Below are 22,731 nucleotides of genomic sequence, written 5' to 3'. Positions count from 1 at the left end.
TTTATACCTGCTGTGCCCTGGAAGTCATACCCTGGAATGGCAAAGAGCTTGGATATTGGCTCATTTATTGGGCAACTTGCTACATCTCTGTGAGTCTCAGTTTTTCTTGTTTGTAAACTGAGGATAAGAGCACCTGCTTTATATGCTGTGGCTTAAATAGGGCAACACATACAGAAAGTCCTTCATGAGTTAGGCTGTTCTCATTATCATTACCAATGTGACTTACCAGAGGGTTGTACGCAGCACAGGGGAAGAGTAATAAGAATGATGACAGCGATGATCACAGTAACAGCTCACATTTTCTAAGCATACACGTGGCGCATTGGGTGCCACGACAGTCCCTGGAGTAGCACGGTGAGCAGCCTCTGGCTGTAAGGGGCGCCTAGTCGTTAGGGGAAGCCCAGTGTGTTATTGGAGCCCAGGAAGAAGCACCCAGCCTGGGTGGAGGCGTATCCATTCCAGTACGTGTCAAGACTTTCTTGAACACCCACGAAGAGCCAGGCCTGTATCAGGACAGAGAGTATTCCACATGGAGGCCGCAACAGAGGTGGCATCTGCCCGTCTTCTCGCCTCGCTGAGGGATGGGCGCCTCTTTTTACTTCTGTGGAGCAGTTCACTCTCCTGCTGACATCTGTCTGGGATCAGGCAGCCTGGGTGGGAGGGGGAAGCTCATGAGGCTGGCATATCTAGCAGACAAAGTCAGTGAAGAGGGAAAGGGGCTCATCTTGGACTCCAAGTCAGACCCTGGCACATAGTAGGTGCTCAGGAGACTGGGGTCCTCACGGTCCTTTATGCCTGACGCTTGGCATTTTCACTCTTGGTCTTGCCAGCTTTCCAGGGGGAGAAGCCTGGTGGAGGGTTTGACTTGCCTCGGGTGTAGTAGTCAGGGCTGAGCTGCTTTGTGGCTGTGTCATAGGATGGGGTCAAGAAAACTCTTCCAGACAGGGAACTTCTCCCCAAAAACCTTTTCCCCAAAGGGAGGAACTGTCCTCCTTCCTGCCCTTATGTGCCTGCTCCTTCTACCCTCACAGAAGGGGCCGGGAGGGGTGAGCCAGAGTCCCATCAGCACGTGAGTATGGTCTTGTGCTGGATGGGATTCGGCTGCCCCTTCAAGGTCCGAGGTACTGACGGAAGTGGAGTATACAGCCACATGCGCTAGGAAGCTGTGGTCATTGTTGACTTTCTTCCTGAGAACGCCTCCAAAATAAACTGCCTACATTCATGTCCTTATCTCAGTGTCTTGTCCCAGAGAACTCACTATAGAGGTGGTCAGTTGCAACCCATTCTGACTCTCGAAGCAGAAGGGGAGTTCATTGCAAGCGTGTCAGGAGGCTCAAGGACCACACTTAGCCAGACAAGGACCAAGGGAATCCCCCGAGAGCCCAGGCACGGGAGATGCAGTAATCAAGAGAGTCTGGCCCAGGGCTGCCCACACCCCTGCGGCTGAGAGCACTACTGCTGCCCTCCCCAGTAAGATGACTCACAACAGGGGAATTGCCTTGAAATAGGAAGCAGGGCTGGGATGCTGGGTAGACCCTTTCCTGGGGAAAAAAAGTTCACTACAGCCATGTTCAGCATCAAATACAAAAGTGCCAGGTTGTGGGGTAAAAAGGATGCTGCTGATGAAATGCCGAGCATTGACTGGCCCCCAAAAGATAGTCCCCTCAGGCAGCCCGGCTGGGTGTGCTGACAGCATCCTCCTGGCCCTCCGAGCACCCCTGTGGGCTAGGAAGATGGAGGAAGGTGGGACCGGCAGGAGGAAGTGCCGGGGAAAGACAGGGCCCCGGAGATCAACGGACCGGGGCTCTGTGCCCATGATGCTGTTGACCTTCGGGGAAAGGAGGAGGAGTTGAAGCCACCGAGCTTGCTGCCTCTGGGGACTCTGGCTCTGTCTCTGACTTCTTGTGTGTTTTAGTCAAGGCCCATTTCATGGTAAGGAAAGGAGAGCTGCTCTGCTTTCTGGGTTAGTTCTCACTTGGAGCTCAGTCGATGGGTCCCATCCATCTTTTTTTATTTATTTTTATTTTTTAAAATAAATTTATTTTTATTTATTTAGGGCTGTGTTGGGTCTTCATTTCTGTGTGAGGGCTTTCTCTAGTTGTGGCAAGCGGGGGCCACTCTTCATCGCCATGTGCGGGCCCCTCACTGTCGCGGCCTCTCTTGTTGCAGAGCACAGGCTCCAGACGCGCAGGCTCAGTAGTTGTGGCTCATGGGCCCAGTTGCCCTGCAGCATGTGGGATCTTCCCAGACCAAGGATCGAACCCATGTCCCCTGCATTGGCAGGCGGATTCTTAACCACTGCACCATCAGGGAAGCCCTCCCATCCATCTTTTCATGTCAGGTCACATAGGTTGGTGACCGCACACAGGCTTGTGTAGCCTTGGGTGAGGAGCCCCCTGGAGGTCCTGTCCGCCCTGCCTGCTGGTGGGGTTGTCAAATGGTACCAACAGCTCTATCCAGACAGCAGGAGCTGTGGGTGGGCAGGACTCTTGAAGGTGGTATGGACCCAGTGACAATAAGGGGTCTGTCTCCCTAGGAGGATAGGGCCTCACTCCTGGAAATGGATGTCAGGGTGGAATGGCCACAGCTGCTTTTGTACCTGCTATTGAGAGCCTTCCGGGCACTGGTGTTCCTGGTGTGGCCAGGACAGACAGCATCCTCATCCCGTGGGGCGTTTGTATAGACAGAACTGAATCCTAGAATCTCTGAGGGAGGGATCCAGAAATTGACATTTGTAAAGAGTGCCCATCTAGATGCTTCTTATGTGAGAAGTTTGCAAATCTTTGTCATAGCTCTGTGGAGGGGCCGCCCGTGGCAAGGACTCCTGCCCTCTCTTGGTAAGCTAACTCAGTCCTGCCTGGATTCACAGCAGATCTAAAATGATGTGTCTTCTTTCCCCAGCCGTTGGAGGAGTGTGTTTCTTGTGCTTTGTCTTCTGGAGACAGAAAGACTCAAGAGCCGAAGGTGGCTTGGGATGGATTTCAGGAGGATGTTGACTCCAGAGAGGCAGGACCAGGCCTAGGGCAACCGGGATGGGCCATTACCGTGAAGACAATTATCTTAAGATTGTCCAACCACCTGGCCTGAGGCTGGCCATGTGGCAGCTGTAAAAAAAAAAAAAAAAAAAAAAAAAAAAAAAAGCCATCAGGGCGTAACCCTGAAGATTTAGCCATTGCTGAAATTCCAAAGTCAGGGCTAACACCCCTGGTGATGTTGAACAACTCTGAGACCTTCTCCCTTTCCTCCCCAAAAGGCGTGCGCCTTGACCGAGTGCGTGGAGGCCGCCAGAAATACAAGCGACGGCTGGACTCAGAGAGCAGCCCGTACCTGAGCTTACAGATTTCTCCTCCTGCTAAAAAGCCATGTGAGTGCAGGGCAGTCCCTGCCCCTCTTGCCAGCATCTGTTCCTGGAACATCTGGCGTCCCTTTGGGGAAATGCCATCTTCACACTGCTGGGTCATGGGGCACTGGGGGTCACGGGGAGGGACATCAGTGTCTGGCACTGGTATCGGGTACTTCAGGCTTCATTCAGAAGACCTTTCCTATGGCATTTACAGAATGTAGCTCCAAATGCAGCATGCTCCTAAGAAGGCAGAGGCCTGGCATCCAGAACATGTCCCCTCACCTCCCACTCGAATCACCTTCCTCTCAAGAGAATTCACCAGGCAACTCCCCTTGTTGGGATATTTCCCAAGAGCCCAAATCATCACTGCCAGCAGCTCTGTGGAGTCAGAAAGGGAGGGGATGGTGGGGAAGGGATGGACTGGGAGTTTGGGGTGAGCAGATGCAAACTACTACATATAGAATGGATGGACAACAAGGTCCTATTGTACAGCACAGGGAACTGTAGTCAATGTTCTGGGATAAACCATAATGGAAAAGAATATAAAAAAGAATGTATGTGTGTATAACTGAGTCACTTTGCTGTACAGCAGAAATTAACACATCGTAAATCAACTATCACCAATAAAATAGAAGGAAAGAAAGAGAGAGAAAAAGAGAAAGAGATAACGAAAGAGAGAAAGAAAGAAAGAACGAGGGAAGGAGGGAGGAATGGAGGGGGGTTTTTAGCCATGTTTGAGCTTCCTGGGACTCCTTGGAAACCCGACTTTTCTTCCTGAGCCGTCTGAGCTTCCACCTTGGCCCCTTTCCTCTTTTCCCAGGCATTTACATTCTCCCTTTTGTTGTTGCAGTGACTAAAATCGTCTCCTACCTGCTGGTGGCTGAGCCGGACAAACTCTACGCCATGCCACCCCCTGGCATGCCAGAGGGCGACATCAAGGCCCTGACCACTCTCTGTGATCTGGCAGACAGGGAGCTCGTGGTCATTATTGGCTGGGCCAAGCACATCCCAGGTGAGTCCCATAGGACTGGGGGCGAGTGTAGTGAGAGGCTCACAGCCACTCTCCCCGTGGCTCTGGTTCTGATGCATGGGAGCCCGTGACCCAGGAGCCCTGTGGAATCTTGGCAAGACTATTTTTCTCTGGCCTCCTTTCTCTCTTTGTGGGATTGGAGGTGAGCCGTTGTTTGGAAGGTCCGGTGATGTTCCTGAACTGCTGGGGGCTCTTCAGAACGGATTATCATTCTAACAGGGGTATGATTGCTTCTACAATAGGTAATAATCAGAGCAGGTTCTTTGAATCCTTAAAGGCCAAAGAACAGGGTTTTATCCTAAATCTTATTGGAAATATACTAGAAAACAACACAGAAGACGGATTGACTCTCTTGTTTCCTATTAGAGGCAGGTGAAGTGCAGTGGTTAAGAACATGCGCTTTGGAATCAGACTGGGATTCAGGTTCTGGGTCTGCAACTTGCTAGCTGTGTAACCCAAGGCAGGTCGCCCGACCTCTCTGCAAACAGGAAATGCCAGCAGTACCTCCTTCATGGGCTTTGACATGGGGATGAAATGCGAGCGTGTGTATGATGCTTTGGCACATCCTGACGACGTCTCGCTCTTGCCATTTGCCTGATCTTAAGGGAGACCTGTCTCTTAGTTTGGATTCTATGATTTTAAGATCATTTCTGGCATGAATAGTACATGTTACGAATGTGTTTTGGGTGATCCAGACTTCTCTTCATTGTGTGTGGCCCCAAACCCCTCTTTCAGTCTTTTTCATTCTGGATAAAGGGAGGGAGCTGATTTTTAATTTGTTTTTGTAGACTCCGATAGCCACATATTCTGCATTACACCCTTCTTGGGGGGCTTTCTAAAGTCTGTGCAGTTTATTCCTTTGCGGTTCTAACAGCTTGGCTCATAGTGTCAGGGAGACGTCCTGTTCTTCTCTGGCAGTGACCTACCATGGACTCAGATGCTTCCTAGCTTTGTAATGTGGGACAGTTTATATCTTCCTGTCTCTAGATCCTTTTTGTGTTTGCCACTGGCTCTGAAAGATGAATACAGCATGCATGGTTATGTAGCAAAGGTGTCCGAAACTTTAGAGGCCAAGGCCCACAGTTGATTAGGGCAAGTCAGAAAGCCCTTATATAAGATGTTATGGGCACAGCTTACAGGAAGGAGCGAGCCTTCCTGCGGACAACAGCTCAGAGGTGGTGCTGGTGTCACTTAGCTGGCAGGAAGCCTAGAATTCCTTCCACAGGGACTCCCTGACTCACGGGTGGGCTCCCTGGGGATCTGGGCTGGAGCGCCCTTACTAAGGAGCTCAGCCTCTTGGGATTACACACTCAGTAGTTTTTGAATCTGCCCTGCGCTGATTCAGCACCAATGTGGGGTCAGGCCACTGCTTAAGACACCTCAGCCTGGATTGCTCCACTAACCCAGGGCCAAGTTAGGCACGCCTCCCCCTGCACACACCCCCTTCCCATCACACACTCCTCTTCCAGGCTGAGCAGATACTGCATCGCAGCCACGGCTCAGGAGTGGCTCCTGGCGGACCCGTGGGTCACTGCCTGCTTCTTCTACCAGCTCGTGCCCACAGTAACCCCCAGGAGGTAGAGTAGAACCAGGAGGCAGTGCCTCCCTTGCACCCATTTTCCTCCTCACCTCTCAGCTCCACCTCCCGTCTGTGCCCAACCAAGAGGGCAGTGGGCAGAGCAGAATGGTTGCTGAGGGCACAGACTTTGGATTCAGGCAGACCTGGCTCTCGTCCCAGCTCTGTCCTTACTGGCTCTGTGCGAGATGCTTCGTTTTTCTGTGCGGCAGGGTCCCCACCTGTGAGTAGTAGAGCCTCCCTCACTGGGTTGCTGGGAGGACCTGGCTCGCTTAGCCCAGGCCCCGCACAGAGTGGGCACCTGATAAATGGTAGAGGCTGTGACCATGGTCCTTGTCGTTGCTAATAGTATTAAAAGCCTCCTTTCACATCATCATTTCTCCTTGTCCAAAGCTGAATTCTTTTTGCTTACAAAATAAAATAAACATAGGGGCTCAGTTGTCTGTCTCAAATGCTAATTTGCCTATTTTGCACACATTTGCATGCTGAATTATTTGGGCCTGAACTTCTAGTGTTTCTTTTGTTTTTTTTTTTTTTTTTTTTACATCTTTATTAGAGTATAATTGCTTTACAATGGTGTGTTAGTTTCTGCTTTACAACAAAGTGAATCAGTTATGCATATACATATGTTCCCATATCTCTTCCCTCGTGCCCTCTAGTGTTTAAGGTAAAATTAATTAATAGGGTTTCCTGCTACTGCATGTAAACCTCATATTAAGGGTGATGACATAATCAAGTGCCTGATACAGTTAAACTAATTGACTTAATCCCATCTCAGATTAGATGGAAAACTTATCTGAAGGCCTGGTCAGAGAATGAGAAAGAGAATGAGAAAGAGGGCAGGTCGAGTAGGGAGGATACAAGCCAGGGCCTCACCCTGGGACTTGTGTCAGCAACTGTCCACCTTGGTCCCTGGACAGACAGAAGGACTGGCTTCTTAAGACGGCTCAGGTTAGAGCTCTGGAGAGGAGCCCAAGCCGGTGCCCTGAATTAAGCACACGATACCACATTTCATGCCTCACTATCGTCTAATCCAGAGCCTGGCACACAGAGGGTGCTTCCTACTTGCTTTTGCATGCATTTATTGAGCATTAACTGTCTGTAAACTCTCTTGCTAGGAGTTGTGGCCCATCTAAAGAATTAGATTAATTGCTGCCCTAAGGGTCTCATTTGGGAATAAGTTATATAATTTAAAAAACAAAAACAGAAACTTTTTTCATGGAAAATTTCAAACAAAGGTAGACCAAAGAGTATGATGAACCTCCCCATTACCCTGCTTCAACAGTTATCCCCCCACGGCCAATCTTGTTTCCTCTCTACCCACCTATTTCCCACCTCCTGTATCTCACACGTGAGAAGGCAGATGCTTAGTTAGAATGCGGCAGGAAGAACCACAAGATGGAGCGCAGAGGCAGGAGGGATGCCACAGGCTTCGGGGGAGAGAGTAGAACAGGAGTTAGGCCTTCAGGATTGATAGGCAAGTGGCCATGGAGGAAAAGTCCAGAGGGACATTAAGTGCTGTGCACAGAAGCGGACATATTCATGTGGGCACTGAGTGGCCAGCTTAGCCGGAAGGAAGGCTCATTTGAGCACGAACTCATTCCCAGCACCCCCCTCCCTTTTCCCCATGTTATTGAACACACAGGATACTTTTGCAAGGGTGAGTTCCGTGGGAAAGCTGGGGCTGCTTGTGATTCCTCCAGAACAGCAAGCACTCTTTTGTTTGAGTCAGTCTGAAGTTGCCCACCCCAACGTAGGCTTTTCCCTTGAGTTGAATTCTCCAGGTATTGGGCTGCCCAGAGAACAAGCCCAAGTCTTTAGAGTGTCCACCTCGTATTCCCCATGAGCGAGAGATTAGAACAAGAGGCAACAAACATTCACAGCCAGTGGGTATCGCTTGATGAATTGCAGATTGCAGATGTTGTTAGGTGTTATCCTCCCAGCCCAGGCAGCCCCGAGGGTGCACCAGCCAGGACAGCCTCCTCCAGCTGGCCCTGCCCAGCCCAGGCTGACATGTGCACGGCCTCTGCAGGGGACCCCCCCCAGAGGCCTCCTAGCGGAGGGTCCCTCAGAGACCCTGCTACCAGGAAGCCACCGTCTGGCTCACACTGGGGAGAGAAGAACACCAGCGGCCGATGAAATATGGGCTGCCGAGTGACAGCAGCTGTGTCTGGAGTGGCCTCAGATCCTATAATTACATCTCCCTTTATTACCTCTGCTAATGGCCCTCCAGGTCGACAGAAACGATAATAAATTAACAGATTATGAACTCCACTTGCCACAAATTATGTGCTCTTTTTTTTTTTTTTTTTTTTTTTTAAATTCTAGAAGCTCATGCTGTCAAATCACTGGGGGGATGGGGGCTTGGGAAGAGCCTGAATGTTATTAGATCAGTTGGTGCAGATAAAGCAACTTTCCGTGGGGCAGCAGAGCTCAAGGTGGGAGAGGTGGGAGTGGGCAGCCAGCTGGGAGAGCCCCAGGGGCACGGGCCACACAGTAGCCTCTCCCAGCAGCCCCTCTGCCCCAGAATTGCTGATCACCTGATGGAGGAGACCCAGCCCGAAAGGTGCATTGCTGAAGGGCAGGGAGGAGTGCTTCAGCTCCTTTGTTTGGGTTTTAATAAAAGAAAGAATATGTGCTTCCAGTAAAGATGTGGCAGAAGGGTGGAAGTGATGTGTTCCAAATACCCATCTTTCTTAAGCATCATTCTGGGAATTTGTGTATGTGTATAGCCACTGTGTGTGTGTCCCCTCCCTGCCATCGTTCATACTATAACACTGCTTGACACTCTGCTTTTTTCATTTAGTTATATGAAATAGTAGCATTCACTAGATGCTAAGCTGTGTTCTAAGTGGTCCACACATTAGCTCATTTAATCCAAACAACCCAATGAGGTAAGTACTATTATTATTCCCATTTTACAGATGAGGAAACTGGGGCACAGAAAACGTGCCCAGGGTCACAGCCAGTGGTCAGCAGAGCTAGGACTCCAACAGACGGGCTGGCTGTGGCATCTGTGCTCTTAATAGTTAACATCTTTCTTGGGCAGTGAGTATATTTCTACATCCACATTCATGGTTCTTCCTTATTCTCTCTAGTGGCTTCTACTGTTCCATTCACCTAGCTAATAATTACATTTTATTACATTTATATAATAAGTACATACAGTACATTGGTTACATTTAGGTTGTCGCCTGCTTTGGGTCGTTACAAACAGATCTAACAAATAGCCCTTTCACATTTATCTTAGTATGTTTATGCATACTTTTCTTTCTAGGAGAAATTCCTAGCAGTGAGATTGCTAGGTTGAAGGGAGAATGCCCTTTATGTTATGCTTGATTTAATGTCACTTCTTCAACAGGGACAGGTTCAAAAGCCAAAACTAGACAAAAACGCGTAGGCAGAACTCTCACCTCCATCCCCATCCCCTCCCGCTCCTTTCTCCTAGAGATCATTTGTATTTCTCATTTTTCCCTCTTGTGTTTCTTTTGTCAAACATTAGAAAATATTTGAGCTATTTCAAATATTAGAAAGTATCCACTATTTCCCCCCCTGACCTTGCACAAAACCAAGCAGCCTCTATCCGCTGCGCAGCACCTGGATTTTCAAAGCTATTTCTAGCTCCTTCTGTAGAAGCTCAAGGAAGAAGACAAGAGTCAGGGGCTGAGTCACTCCTCAAACCAGCCCAGCAGGGGGTGTGCACACGGGCCTCAGGACACCCTCAGGTGGTGGTCCCACATCCCCAAAGTGCTCCATCCCCCCCCTCCCCCGCACCCTCTGCCACCGACCTGCCCTGTAGGCCTGCCTCTGGCTCAGGCATGATAAGCAAAGGCAGCTAAATCCAGACTCATGTCTAGAGGACTAAGAGGGTCCAACCGTGTTCTTCTGGCCCATCTTCTCGTCACCCAGGAGTCAAGGCCCGGCGGCATCTGTCCATTCTCGCCTCTGTGCCAGGAATGTTGGTGGGGCCCCTTTGCACCAGGCTGGGCACTTGGCAGTGGGGCTCGGAAGGTGAGCACCTTGTTATCCGTGCTCCCGGGAGCCCGGGGCTCCACCTCGCCCTTCAGAGCTCGTCCCCGAAGTCTCCTCGTCGGCAGAGTCCCCCGGACTCTCTCATTTGGGCCAAATTCCCCCGTTGCATGTTCTCAGCCCTTCATCTCACTGGAGCTCTTCTTACAGCTGTAACCTCATGGGGACACGCGTAACTTGGGGCGTGGCTTTCCCTCTTGACTGAGCTCTTGGAGGCAGGGATCGGCTCTGGTTCCAGCTGGCCATGCTGTCCCTGGTGCCTAGCACAGGGCCTGGCACTTAGTAGGTGCTCAGGAAGTATGTGGGGCGTGGACGAGGGGGCAGAGCGTGCTACTCATGTTCTTCTAGCCGTGAGCCTCTCGTGAATCTTTTGTCTTTTGTTTCCAGAAGCCTAGCTCCTACCTCACCCTCCCTCTCTGCCACCTTCCAATTCAATTGTCTATTAATTTTGCCCCGTCCACCTCCTACATCTTCCCTCCCAGTCTGTCTGCCTTCAGACCCGCACCCCCAGTGCAGTCCCACACGTCCCTACGTACATACACCCCCCCGGTGCTGGCTGATTGGTATCTGTTAATTAATGTCGCCCCAGGCCTCTCCTGCTCAGAAGCCCGATAAGGGAAATTGGATGTCCATTTCTATCTATCTTTCATTACCACCCGGCTCTCCCCGCCCCCACGGGCAGCCCACACCCGCTCCCACTCTGGGATCCGGACGACAACACGCGAGCACCTGACCCCTCTGTGCCACAGCCTCTCCCCCGAGAAGGCGCATCAATCCACCCTCACCCCGTGTCGGCAGTATAATCGCTCCAGCTCTGTGGGCGATCACCCGGGGATGCCCGCAGCCGGGTGGTGATCCCACGTCCGGGTTGTACAGATCGGCCTGCGAACTGTGATCGTCAGACGAAAAAAGGTTTTTACTGGGAAAGGGGTACCTGCTGAGCGAAGGGGGGCTTCCTCCCCTGGATGCCCCTTACAGTTGGACACTGGTTGTTGCGCTGGTTGGAAAACAGGGAGGGACGGTGGCCTTTAGAGACAGAGGACAGCAGATGAGGGTGGAATAGACTCCAAGAAAACCCAGAGGGCTGGGCCAATCCAGAGGCTCGGGACCGCCCCAGGCCTCCAGTGTGGGGGCGGGGGAGAAGAATCACGTCAATAGCACGCTAACAACAACAACAACAGTAATAGTAACAGCTACAGCCATCACTACCTTCCTCGTTCAGGTGTACTGAGCACCGACTGTGTGCAGTGGGAGGTGTTAGGTGCTTCCCACGGTCATCTCTTTTCATCCTCACCGCACCCCGAGTCAGAACACTGCATCTAAGTGGGGTTAGGTTCTAGGTCAGCAAGTAAAGAGTCCTACATAAGCAAAATTACCCGTGGAGCTCCCTTAATTTCAGTTGTCCATGACGGGTGCATAGTGCGATGGCTCTGTGGATACCTTTCCTTTTCGGTACATCGCGTGTGGTCCGTCTTGGAACCCATCACTGAGTTCTGGTTGAAGTTACTGCCTTGTGTTTAGTGACCAAGATATTTGAAAATCAACCCTCCTCCTCCCTCCCTGCTTCCCTCGCTGTGCCCTTCCTTCCTTCCTTTTTGTTTTCTTTCTCTTAAATCAAGATGTTAATTGACTTTACCTAAGTTAAGTGCATATATATTACAGTTCCAGTGTGTCATTCTCATTTTGCAGATGAAGACTTTCTTCTCATCATTAATAATAATAGTAAGAGCTCAGTAAATGTATGTTTTGTAATCATGGTCTCATTTAGACCTCACAGTGACTCTCTGAAGCAGGCACTAGTGTTATACCCATTTCATAGATGAGGAAGCTGAGGTTTGGGGAAGTAGCACAGCTCTTACAAGGTCCGCCTACAGGTAGTAAGCGCGGAGTCGTGCTTCAAGCCCAGGCAATCTCCAGAGCACACTGAAGAAGACAGTGTCATAATTCTGGAGCCGCCCCTGCCCCCATCCTTCTTTCACTCTGAACTCAAGCCTCCTTGCTAGTAGGGAGGGGGAAACGCCCATGATCCAAGCTCACAGAATACAGGACTGCTTGGGTCATTGATAGGTGGAGAGTGATGGCCAGGCCAGTGGGAGTCTGACCTCTGGGAGGACAGGCTGCCTGTGAGAAAGTGCCCCCTGACCCTGGGTGCTCTTGAGCTCTTAGCAGCCCTGGGCTGTGGTCACTGGCCGGGAACAGCTGATTCCTCCTCCTTCCCGGTTGGGCCCCTGGGTCTCGGCACAGCTGAGACTCTGCATTGAGGTCAGGCGTCACGCTAAAGCACTAAAGCCTCCCCTGCGCTGAGCAGAGAGGGGGATATGGAAACTCTGAGTGGAGGGCACCCTATACTGCCACCTCCTGATTCTGCTATGGATTCGATAACTCCTTAAATTACAAATGCATTTAATTAATCAAAGAGCCTCTGCACGTTCGAAAAATACCATAGAACTAACAATAATAATGATAATAACAACTGTCAACCTTGACGGAGCTCTTGTTTTGTTAAGTCTTTGCCGTGAATTCCCGCAAGCGAAGGACAATGAGACCAGCAGGTAAAAGGGAGGGGCAGGATCCAGAGGTTCCCCACCAGCCCCAGGGAGGCCCCTGGCATGCCCACCTGACCTCTGCTGCCCTGCTTGCCCCCTCTTCCTGCAGGCTTCTCCAACCTGTCTCTGGGGGACCAGATGAGTCTGCTGCAGAGTGCCTGGATGGAGATCCTCATCCTGGGCATCGTGTACCGCTCGCTGCCCTACGACGACAAGCTGGTGTACGCTGAGGACTACATCATGGACGAGGAGCACTCCCGCCTCGCGGGGCTGCTGGAGCTCTACCGGGCCATCCTGCAGCTGGTGCGCAGGTACAAGAAGCTCAAGGTGGAGAAGGAGGAGTTTGTGACGCTCAAGGCCCTGGCCCTGGCCAACTCAGGTACGGACGGGTGTGGGGCGTTCCAGGGGAGCTCCAAGAGGTCTTCGGGGCCTGGGGAGCACAGCTGTGGGGCCTGTGAGGGGCCCTTACCTCTGTAAGGGGCAGGAATGGTGTGAAGATGCCAGAGCTTCTTGTCACCAAAGATTGTGCAAGGGGTGGCCTGGAGTTGAAGAGATGGTGATATGAAGGCTGGCATTGGTTGAGTATTTCGTAAGGCCTTGATTTGCAGGGCATTCTGCTGGGCCCTTGCACAGGGTTAATTAAGGGCACAGATTTTAGAGGCAGGTTGCTAAGAGTCAAATCCTGCTCCTGCCACTTGGGCAAGTCTGTGCCTCACTTCACTCTGTGCCTCAGTTTCTTCATCAGTAAAATGGGAACAACAAACAGTCCAGAAGACTCCACCCCAGAAGGCTATGGAAGGGATTTATTTATATATAATTATGCTTACAATATGCCTGGCATATAATAAGTACTCAGTCTGTTAAATCAATTAGCCATGAACTGACTTCATCTTACAATCAACCCTGTGAGCAAAGTTATTATTTTAACCCCATTTTACAAATGGGGAGACTAGGGCTTGGAAAGGTGAAGCAAATTGCCCAAGGTCACACAGTTAAAGAGTGTCAGACAGAGCTGGGACCCAAACCAAGGTCCTCTGATTCCAAAATCAACTCCAAGCTGTACACACTCCTTGAATCTCCCACTCAAATTGCTCAGGCCCAAGAGAGAAAACTTTCCTGGCATTAAAAAAGGAGGCTTCACTCCATTTCTTTTAGCGCCCACCAACTTCTAGCTAGACTATCTGGGGAGAGGGGCCGGGCATTGGTAACTCAGGTGAGTGAACTTGAATGTAACCTGTGTCCACACTCTGCAGGTACCAGGCCAGGTACAGGGGTTGTGGTGGGGATTGCAGAGGAAGGAGAAAGGCAGGGTCCCTGTCCTAAAGAGAGAGTGTCAGGCACGCAGACACATAATTCTGCTACTGGGCGCATGCACTAGTCAATTGCTCAGATCTCAGTCAAGTTCAAATTGGACCCAAGTTCAAATTCTAGCTCTGATACTTAGTAGCAGTGTGACCTTGGGCAAGTTGGCAACCTTCCATAGCTCTGTCCTGTGTGTAAAGTGGGGATGTCCCCATCCCTCCTCCAAGCACTTTTTTAAATGATTGGCTGAAGATGACGCGCTTAGCCCAGTGCCTGGCCTAGAGGAAATGTTCAATAAATAGTAATTATTATCATTATTATTAATATTAGAGAAAACAAGTGTTATCAGTGTATGGAAGAGAGAAAGCTGGTTCCAGATGGAGACAGTACAAATAGGGTAACCAGCCAGTTTGCTTAATGCTGTCACACTTTTACTGGAAGTTCCATGTCCTGGGAAAGCTCACTCCCTGTAAAACTGAGACAGTTGGTCCCCTAGCAAATGGCTTCACAGAGAATACAGGGGATGCTGTCACTGCTCCACTCAAGACCCCCTTTACTAGGTTAGTGCATCCGTGCCCCAGCTGCTGAATTTTGCTGCTGATAGCACACAACTGCCCCCTTCGCCAGAGACCTACCCTCACCTGCCTTGCTTGGAGGGTTACATATCCAACCCCCCTCCCCGGCCCCTTCGCACCTTCAGCCCAAAGCGGACCCACACAGGGGAACGAAAGGCTGGACTCCTGGAGTGGGATCAGGCACAAGCCAGGCTGCACGCATCCTTACCGTGCTTGCCCCATCCTCGCCCTATCCCACCTCCTCACCTTCCTCTCTCCTGAAAGCACGCTCGCCACAAACCCCATGCACCCGAACCCCCATCTTAGGCTCTGCTTCCAGGGAATGTGACCTAATAGACAGAAGGAAGCTTTTTTTTTTTTTTTTTTTTTTTTAGTTCAAATCCCTTTTATTAAAAAACTAATGCAAAATAAGAGTTAATCATTTTACATACTTCTGTAAAGACCATTTACACACACCTTGATTCCAAAATTGTAATGTAGTCTGTTAGAGAATGCTAATGCTGTTGGTTTCGTTTTGGTACAGTTTCAGATTGACAGAATAACTGAGCAGATAGTGTATAGAGTTCCATACACCATCTCACCTTTATTCCCCAGCCCCTGTACACAATTCCACCTATTATTAACATCTTGCGTTAGCGTGGTAATTTGTTGCGATTAATGAGCCAATTTTTTTTTTTAATCTGACGGATTATTTTTTTTTCAAGTTTCGTTTATTTATTTATTTTTGGCTGCGTTGGATCTTCATTGCTGCACGCTGGCTTTCTCTAGTTGCAGCGAGCGGAGGCTACTCTTTGTTGTGGCGCGCGGGCTTCTCACTGCGGTGGCTGCTCTTGTTGCAGAGCACGGGCTCTAGGCGCTCAGGCTTCAGTAGTTGGGGCGCACGGGCTTAGTTGCTCCGCGGCACGTGCGATCTTCCCAGACCAGGGCTTGAACGCGTGTCCCCTGCATTGGCAGGCGGATTCTTAACCACTGCGCCAGCAGGGAAGCCCAATGAGCCAATACTGATACATTATTATTAACAAAAGTCCACAGTTGCCTTCTGAGCTTACTCTTTGTGTTGTCCGGTTCTATCAGTTTTGGCAAATGCACAACGACAAATCTCCATCATCACTTATCATGCAGAATAGTTTCACACCCTCACAGTTCCCTGCACTCTCCTATTCCAAGGGAAGCATTGTCATCAGCGGTTGTAGAGGGGCTGGGGGTCTGGGTGGGCCGAGGAGGAGAGGGAACCAGTGAAATCAGAGGACACAGGGCAAGCACAGCGAGATGCAGCAAGGCTGCCCAGACCCTGGAGGGCACCTCCTGGATGTTGGACTTTCCTGACCACTTCTCACAAGACCCGGAGCTCATGCTTGCCCAGGCCAGGAGAGGAATGTGAGGAGGTAGGAGGCCACTCAGCTGTCTCCTCCACCCACTCCTCAACGCCAAGCTTTCAGAGGACTCTTTATCTCTGCCAGCTGCTCTGGCCTTAGATCTCAATACATACAGACATGCACGCATGCACATGCGCACACACAGACATACACACGTACAAATACAAAACACCTGAGGACCGACGGAGCCCGGCAGGAGCTGCCGCTAGCGTCAAACTTTGCCGGAGTAGGTGCTTTGCCATGAGAGACAAAGTGCCGGGAACCTGGACTTCTTGCCCCAGTGGCATTTACCAGGCCATCCTGCAGCTCTGTGCAGGTTCAAGAGCTCCAAGTGGAAAAAGAGGAGCTTGTGATGCCTTGGGCCTTGGCTGCATCATGGAGCGATCAGATGCAGGCAGGAAACAGAAAGAACAGGCCTGTTTGGAGGTTAGACTGGAAGAGCTGTTGGTGTCAGAGCAGAGGCTCCAGGACTCTGAAGGGAGTGGGGTGGAATAGGGTCGGTATAGGGAGCCCTGAAAGGCTGTGGAGGAGCGACCTGTCCCCAGCAGCGAGGTAGGAAAGTCACCCAGGAAGACAGTGTGTTAGCTGAAGGAGAGACAGGGGCTAGGAGATCACTGGAGTGGGGCTGGTGGCAGCCCCGAGGGCCACCATGGGTGCCACTGCTGAGGCTGAGTGGGCGGCAGCAGGTCAGAGGCTTTGGCCCCAAACCACGGCCCCTCGGAGCCTGCTGGCTGTCTTTCACCCCACCTCCCGGCCTCTCCAAGCCTCCCTGACAGCAGAAAAAAATTCATAGCCATTGATTTTGTAATTAACAGTTTATCAATGCCATTGATACAGACTTGCTGATGGATTGCAAAGGAATTAATCTTCCAATGTTATTTTATTTCATTTTTGGTCGAAGGCAGCTACCAATTTTGGCCTCCTTGGGGAGTGTGGGGTGCGGGGGGGTGGGGAGGAAACTGGCAGGAGGCAAGGAATCTGAATGGCCAGGTCCCAGCCTTACAGGGACTAGCACATCTTGACTGCAAGCTCTGAAATCAGCCAAGAGTGTAGGAATGGAGCCACGCTTCATCCCCAGCTGGCAAAGGAAGAGTCCTTACCGCCTTGGTAACAAGGAGCAGAAAAATGTGGAGGGGTCTTAGGTATGGGGCCGGCCCTGCTAGAGCACTCTCCTGCAGTCTGAGTTTTCACAGTAATGATAATAACAACATTTATTAGTGCCTGGTGATGTGCTAGTTCCTTTAACCCTCACCACTACTCTGTGAGGTAGGCACTCTCATTGGCTCCATTTCACAGACAGGAAACAATCTCAGAGAGCCTAAGTAACTTGGCCAGAGTCACACAGCATCTGAGACTCCAGAGTCTTATCCACCTCATTCTACTGCTATTCTCCTAAGAAAAAGAGATTGGACCCTTGGAGGCATGGGCTGAGTATGGATTCAAAATGTCAGAGGGAATTACTGGGGCTAGCCAGTTGGTACAACTGCCCTTGGCAGTCTGGTATCTAAACCAACCCAGGGCTTCCCTGGTGGCGCAGTGGTTGAGAGTCCGCCTGCCTATGCAGGGGATACGGGATTGTGCCCCAGTCCGGCAAGATCCCACATGCCGCGGAGCGGCTGGGCCCGTGAGCCATGGCCGCTGAGCCTGCGCCTCCGGAGCCTGTGCTCCGCAACGGGAGAGGCCACAACAGTGAGAGGCCCACGTACAGAAAACAAATAAAACAAACAAAAAAACCAATATAAACCAACCCAACATGCAAAGGAATTGCCCTGCTTTTTTTGAAGAATTCAGGAAATGTGCCCAGTCTTCCTTGACAACCCACCCAGAGCTTCAAGTTCCCTCGATTCACATGCACCCTTATCCTCCCACCTTTGGCAGGCCCTGGGGGCTGTTGTTCAGGGTGGTGGCTCCATATCTTTAAGGCACATCAGAAGAGGGCTGGTTATTTTCCCCAAGGCGATGAAGTGGGTTCTACTTTGCTTTTGCTCAGACCCAGCTGTCAGCAGGCGCCTCCCTGCGCCTCTGGGATTTAGGTAAATTTCATTTGAAGTTCACGGCCTGAGTCCAAAGCCCTCCCCAGGATTCTGTAGAACTCCCAAGAGCATCTTCCATCACTATGCTCCATGTGTCCAGCCATGCTACCTTAGTCCCCCCATATCCCCCACCACAGGGCACCCAGACACGGAGCTCAGCCCCTTTATCTGTGTATGTATACTGTAACAGCTATTTTGTGAGGTTACTGAATGCACTGAAGACCTGAGCTGGTGCCTAGAACTTTCCTAAAGTCACAGAGCTAGGAGGCGAGGGACGCAAGATTACAGTTCCACCAGTTTGGGTCCAGAGTCCACCTGGCACCTCCAGGACAATGACAGGTCTGCTCGTGTTTAAGCCCTTCAGGGACTCCACTGCCACCTCTTGGTGGGCTCTCAAGAAAAGTCCTCCGTGGATACAGATCTCTCCTTGGGTGTGAACCACAGCTCTGTCATTGGCCTCTGTGACTTCAGACTGGCAACGTAACCTCTCTGAGCCTGGGTTTCTCTCTCTGTAAAGCGAGGGTTTGGAAGGCTCCAAAGCGGAGATCAAGGACCCTGGGGTGGCCCCAACGCCCAGGGCGCTGCTCTCCGGCCACACCCGCTGATGCTCTGCCTGTGTCCATAGATTCCATGTACATCGAGGATCTGGAGGCGGTCCAGAAGCTGCAGGACCTGCTGCATGAGGCGCTGCAGGACTACGAGATGAGCCAGCGCCACGAGGAGCCGCGGAGGACGGGCAAGTTGCTGCTGACGCTGCCCCTGCTTCGGCAGACAGCTGCCAAGGCCGTGCAGCACTTCTACAGCATCAAACTGCAAGGCAAGGTGCCCATGCACAAACTCTTTCTGGAGATGCTGGAGGCCAAGGTCTGATGGCCTGGCACAAGGACCGACTCCCACCCAAGGACAGACACACCGACGGGGAGACCTCCACAGCCACCAGCCTCAACATTCAAGTCCTGTATCGTGGCCACGAACAGTCCCAGAGGAAGGGGCTCCTGGCCTCCTGGCTGTGTGCAGAGTCCTGGGTGCTGTGGAGTGGGGAACGGGGATGGGAGGGCAGGGTGCGGGGCTCATCTGTAACTGGCTTTTTCTTTGGTATGTTTTTCCTCCGCCGCGGGCAACGCTGAGGCCTGGGCCAGAGCTGACTCCCCTGAGGCTGGAGACCACCGAGGAAACGCCCCCTCTCCCTGCCAAATCACCAAGGGGCAGCACTAACATAACACGTTTCCTAACCCCATGCCCGAGCCCCCTGTCCTCTGTCCGTGGCCTGGGTGGGCAGTGCTTAGCGCCCAGGACTCTGGCATACTCAAGTGGGGTACCTTCTGGAGATTTCCCTTTCCCAGAGGGCAGTTACTCTCTTGCAGTGGTGCTGCCTACTCTGGGGTTCTGTGGGGCCACTCAAGAGGCCCTACGCCTTCCACAGTCCAGACGGCTCCCTCCCTCCATCCTTCCTCTAAGCTCCCAGGCCCGGCTCACCATCAGGAGAGTAGCCGCCAGAACTCATGATGCGTTTTCCTGGTTACCCCACCCCTCGGCGCACCCCCTGCCCGCCTGTCACCGCGGCCCCAGGGCCTGTCCTCCCCCTCTCTCCCCCAGGAGTCCTGCTGCTACTCCCGGCCCTACCTCAGAGCTCACTCCTGCAGTGGGGTCAGCCAGCCAAGACTTCAGGGCCCGTAGGTGGGAATGGTGCTGGCTCAGAGAAGAGCAGGGTCCAGGCAACACTCCCCAGCGCTCCCCCTTCTCCTGGCTTCTCCCAGTCCCCGGGGACAGGTCCAGAGCAGGTAGGCCTTGGGAGCTGAGGGATATGCAGGGGCCTGACCCCATCTGAGGGCACCCTGGGCACTTGATTCTGGCAGCCCTGGGAGGACCGGGTCAGGATAGGGAGAGGCCCAAACCAATCTTTGCCGAGCACAGAAAGGCCCAGAAGCAGAGATGAGCAGGCCGGGGAGCCCTGCGGACAGAGGCTCGGTGGAGGTCACCAGCCTGCCAGATCTTTCCTGGTATCCAGGGGCAGTGGACACGGAAGCCCCCTCCCCTGCATTCCAAGGGCTGGGTGAATCAGCGCCACAGGGGGCTTTGCTCCTGCCATCCTTGGCCTAAGGAGGCATAGCTAGCTCCCTGGGTGCACTTAGAAGACCAGCTTTCTGGCAGGACAACCACTCCAGCTACCCATCAGTCCTCCAGGCTGCTGTGTAAGGTGACAAGCACTCCAGTTCGCCCAGGACTGGTTCTGGCACTGAAAGTCCATTTCCCAGGAAACCCCTCAGTCCTGCCCACATGGGGACAGTTGGTCACCCGTTTCTGCGAGTGGCTGTGAAAGTCTGTTCTCACCCACTTGTGGCAGGTCGGGGGCAGCCTTGAACATGCCATCCGGTGCTCACGGGGTTGGCTGAGGGCCGCTCAGAGGATCTCCCAAGGATGAAGGGTTTTGAGCATTTTGGAGAAGCTCCTTCCCATCAGCTGCCTTCGAAAGCAGGGCTAAGAGCATCCCCCCTGGGGCACATCCCTGGGGAATCCCCACACATTCTAACCCCACCTCTCATCACTTGGAGAGGCTGGGCAGGTCCCACCCACCCGTCACTAGGACCAGGAGGCCAGGTGCCCTCCTCCACAACCTCGCAGCTTTCCAAGGGAAGCAGCTACTGCTGGTTCCACCTCTCCACCCCCAGACACCGCTCCTTCTGAACTTTTGCTGGGACGTGCTGAGGTCACCCCAGGCAGGAGGGTTGGCTAAATCCTAGCAGCTGCTCTCAGATACCTTCACATAGAAAATGTCAGGGGTTCCAGGAGACTTCACAGACCAGCAAAGTGTGTCCCCCCTCCCTTCTGCCTGTGGGGACAGCCACAGTCACTTGTCAGTCAGCACTGAAATGATCCGGGATGCTTCAGCCCTAGCTCTCTGTGCAGCCTCCATTCTGGGCGGACAGATGCACAGGTGCCTCTAAGGAACCAGGGGTGAAACTCAGGCCTAACTTAGCCACTGGGGGCCATGCCATGAAGTCTGGACGAGGGAGATGGCACAGTGCGAGTACTTGGTGTCTGCTCTGCGGGAGCCTCCCCTAGCCCCTCACTGTGCTGTGTGCTCGAGGAGGTGGGGCAGAGAGTCGCACCTCATCACCCCCTTCTCTGTAGCGTCACTGCTCAAGCATGAGGACCCAAGCTGTGAGCTGCGGCAGGGGCTTGTGCACAAGTGGCCTCTGCAGTCCACCTTTTCTAGAAAAAGCATCTCTGGCTAACAGTGCAACAACTGGTTTGCGGTGGGTGGGTGTTCTGTACACAGGGCAGCTTTGCCTCGCCGGATCGCATACATCTGCAAGTGTCCCGGCATCAGAGCCCCTTTAAAGAAAAGAGGGGGCGGTGGTCCTGACGGCTTGGTGCTAGTGAGATGGATCCTGCTGCTGCTTTTACACTTCAAGAACACCAATGGCAACAGGAAATGTATCAGGAATGATGAGAATTCTGTCCAATGGGAAAGGCCCTGGTGTGTACGTGATGGATCCATTGGCATTCAGAGAAAAAGTTTAGGAGCCAACTTCTTAGTTGGAAGTCTAGCCAGCTTTGGGACCTCCCGGGAAGAGGGGAGCCCTGACTTAGTGGAAGACGGTGGAGCAAGGAGAGTTCAGTACACCCCATCTCCCCAAACAGAGCAAAACTGAAGTTTACCCGCAAATCCGCTGTTCCTGGAAAATCTGTAAAGAGGAAATAGCCCTTCTCAGTTGTACTCTCATGATACAGGTCATTGAAATGAACCAAGAAATAAAATGAAAAAAAATCCAACCATGGAGAAGGTGGTATTGGCTGGGTTTTGTTTGGTCCCCATGTCCCCACCCTTTCTAGAGATTCTAGACTGGTTTTGTCTCATGTGAACCTTGATGGTGGCTCCAAGTTTGGGCATAGAGGAAACTTCAGTGACTTCCCAGGGCACAGTTTAAGAACCGAGTAGGAAGACCAGAGTAGGATGTTGGGTGGGAGGCCATGGCAGGGCCTTAGAGGAGCCAGAATCTGCACCCACCCCTGTGTCAGGGGCCTCCCTTCCCTCCAGACTCTCCCCTCCCCCTGCGCAGTTGGCGAAGGTGGAGGGAGGTTGTGGTGAGGGGAGGTAGTGACAAACTTGTGACCAGAAGACAGAGGGGCCCATGCCCACGGAAGATCACCAAAGAAAAGCACTATGTGGAGATTGTTTTATTTTCTAATAATGATAATATGGCTGGAATGGCTTCTTAAGATGTATATATTTTTTAAAATGGCAGTCCCTCATTGCATCACCCACCTGTACGTACTTCCACCTCTGTATGTGTTCTCCCAAACACCCTAGGATGCTTCCATCCTGGTCCCATGTATCTGGAATCTAATAAATAAGGAACGGCCTATCGGAGAGTTTCTTCACATGTTATCTTTGCTGGTTGGCTGTCCCCTGGACAGCACTGCCCTCGGGTCTCAGGCTGATGCTAGAAGAGACCTTCAGGAGAACCAGCTCAGCCTCAGAGTCCTCTGGGGATTCAAGTGAGCATTAAAATGTGTATTCAGCAGCAAAACTCAGTAACGTAACTTGAGCAGTGTGATACAGGTCTGAGAACCAGTTCTACTTCTTTTCAGACTTTTAGTATTAATGGTGAGGCCCTTTATTATTTTCATTAATGTCAGAGAAATGGAGCACCAGGTATATGTGAACCAAAAACATTTCATTGCCTTAGGATTTTGCAATGCACCTGTGTATGCATGTACATGACGCAGACAGTGCAGAAAGCCCACGTGTTGTACCAGGACACACTAAGGACCTGTGAGAGGCAGAAGGGAGGGCCTGAAAGAAATCAAGAGGACTATATCAGGATTATTTTTTGTTTCAAGTTAAAGACACCACAGCTTATAAGGCTTGCTGGGCTTATTGCCTTGGATATATGTGAAGTCTAAAAGTGGATCA

At 51.8% G+C, this 22,731-nt stretch overlaps 1 protein-coding gene across 5 annotated transcripts in view; it reads left to right on the top strand.

Moving 5' to 3' along the window:
• Positions 1–22,180, top strand: part of ESRRB (estrogen related receptor beta) — a 176,591-nt gene extending 154,411 nt beyond the window's left edge. For 3 of the 5 annotated variants that reach the window (XM_067028031.1, XM_067028032.1, XM_059057948.2), the window contains 4 exons: positions 3,254–3,364; positions 4,194–4,355; positions 12,634–12,903; positions 18,436–22,180. In XM_067028031.1, the coding sequence (XP_066884132.1) occupies positions 3,254–3,364; positions 4,194–4,355; positions 12,634–12,903; positions 18,436–18,680 (788 nt within the window). In that variant the 3' untranslated portion in view covers positions 18,681–22,180. The remainder of the gene's footprint in view (positions 1–3,253; positions 3,365–4,193; positions 4,356–12,633; positions 12,904–18,435) is intronic. The other 2 variants (XM_067028033.1, XM_067028034.1) reach the window with 1 other exon arrangement.
• Positions 22,181–22,731: the final 551 nt, after the last annotated feature.

Source organism: Kogia breviceps, chromosome 3 (assembly GCF_026419965.1).
Source record: "Kogia breviceps isolate mKogBre1 chromosome 3, mKogBre1 haplotype 1, whole genome shotgun sequence".
Classification (NCBI taxonomy): domain Eukaryota; kingdom Metazoa; phylum Chordata; class Mammalia; order Artiodactyla; family Physeteridae; genus Kogia; species Kogia breviceps.
The sequence above is the reverse complement of the archived record's forward strand: the minus strand, read 5'-3'. Positions and strand labels throughout refer to the sequence as shown.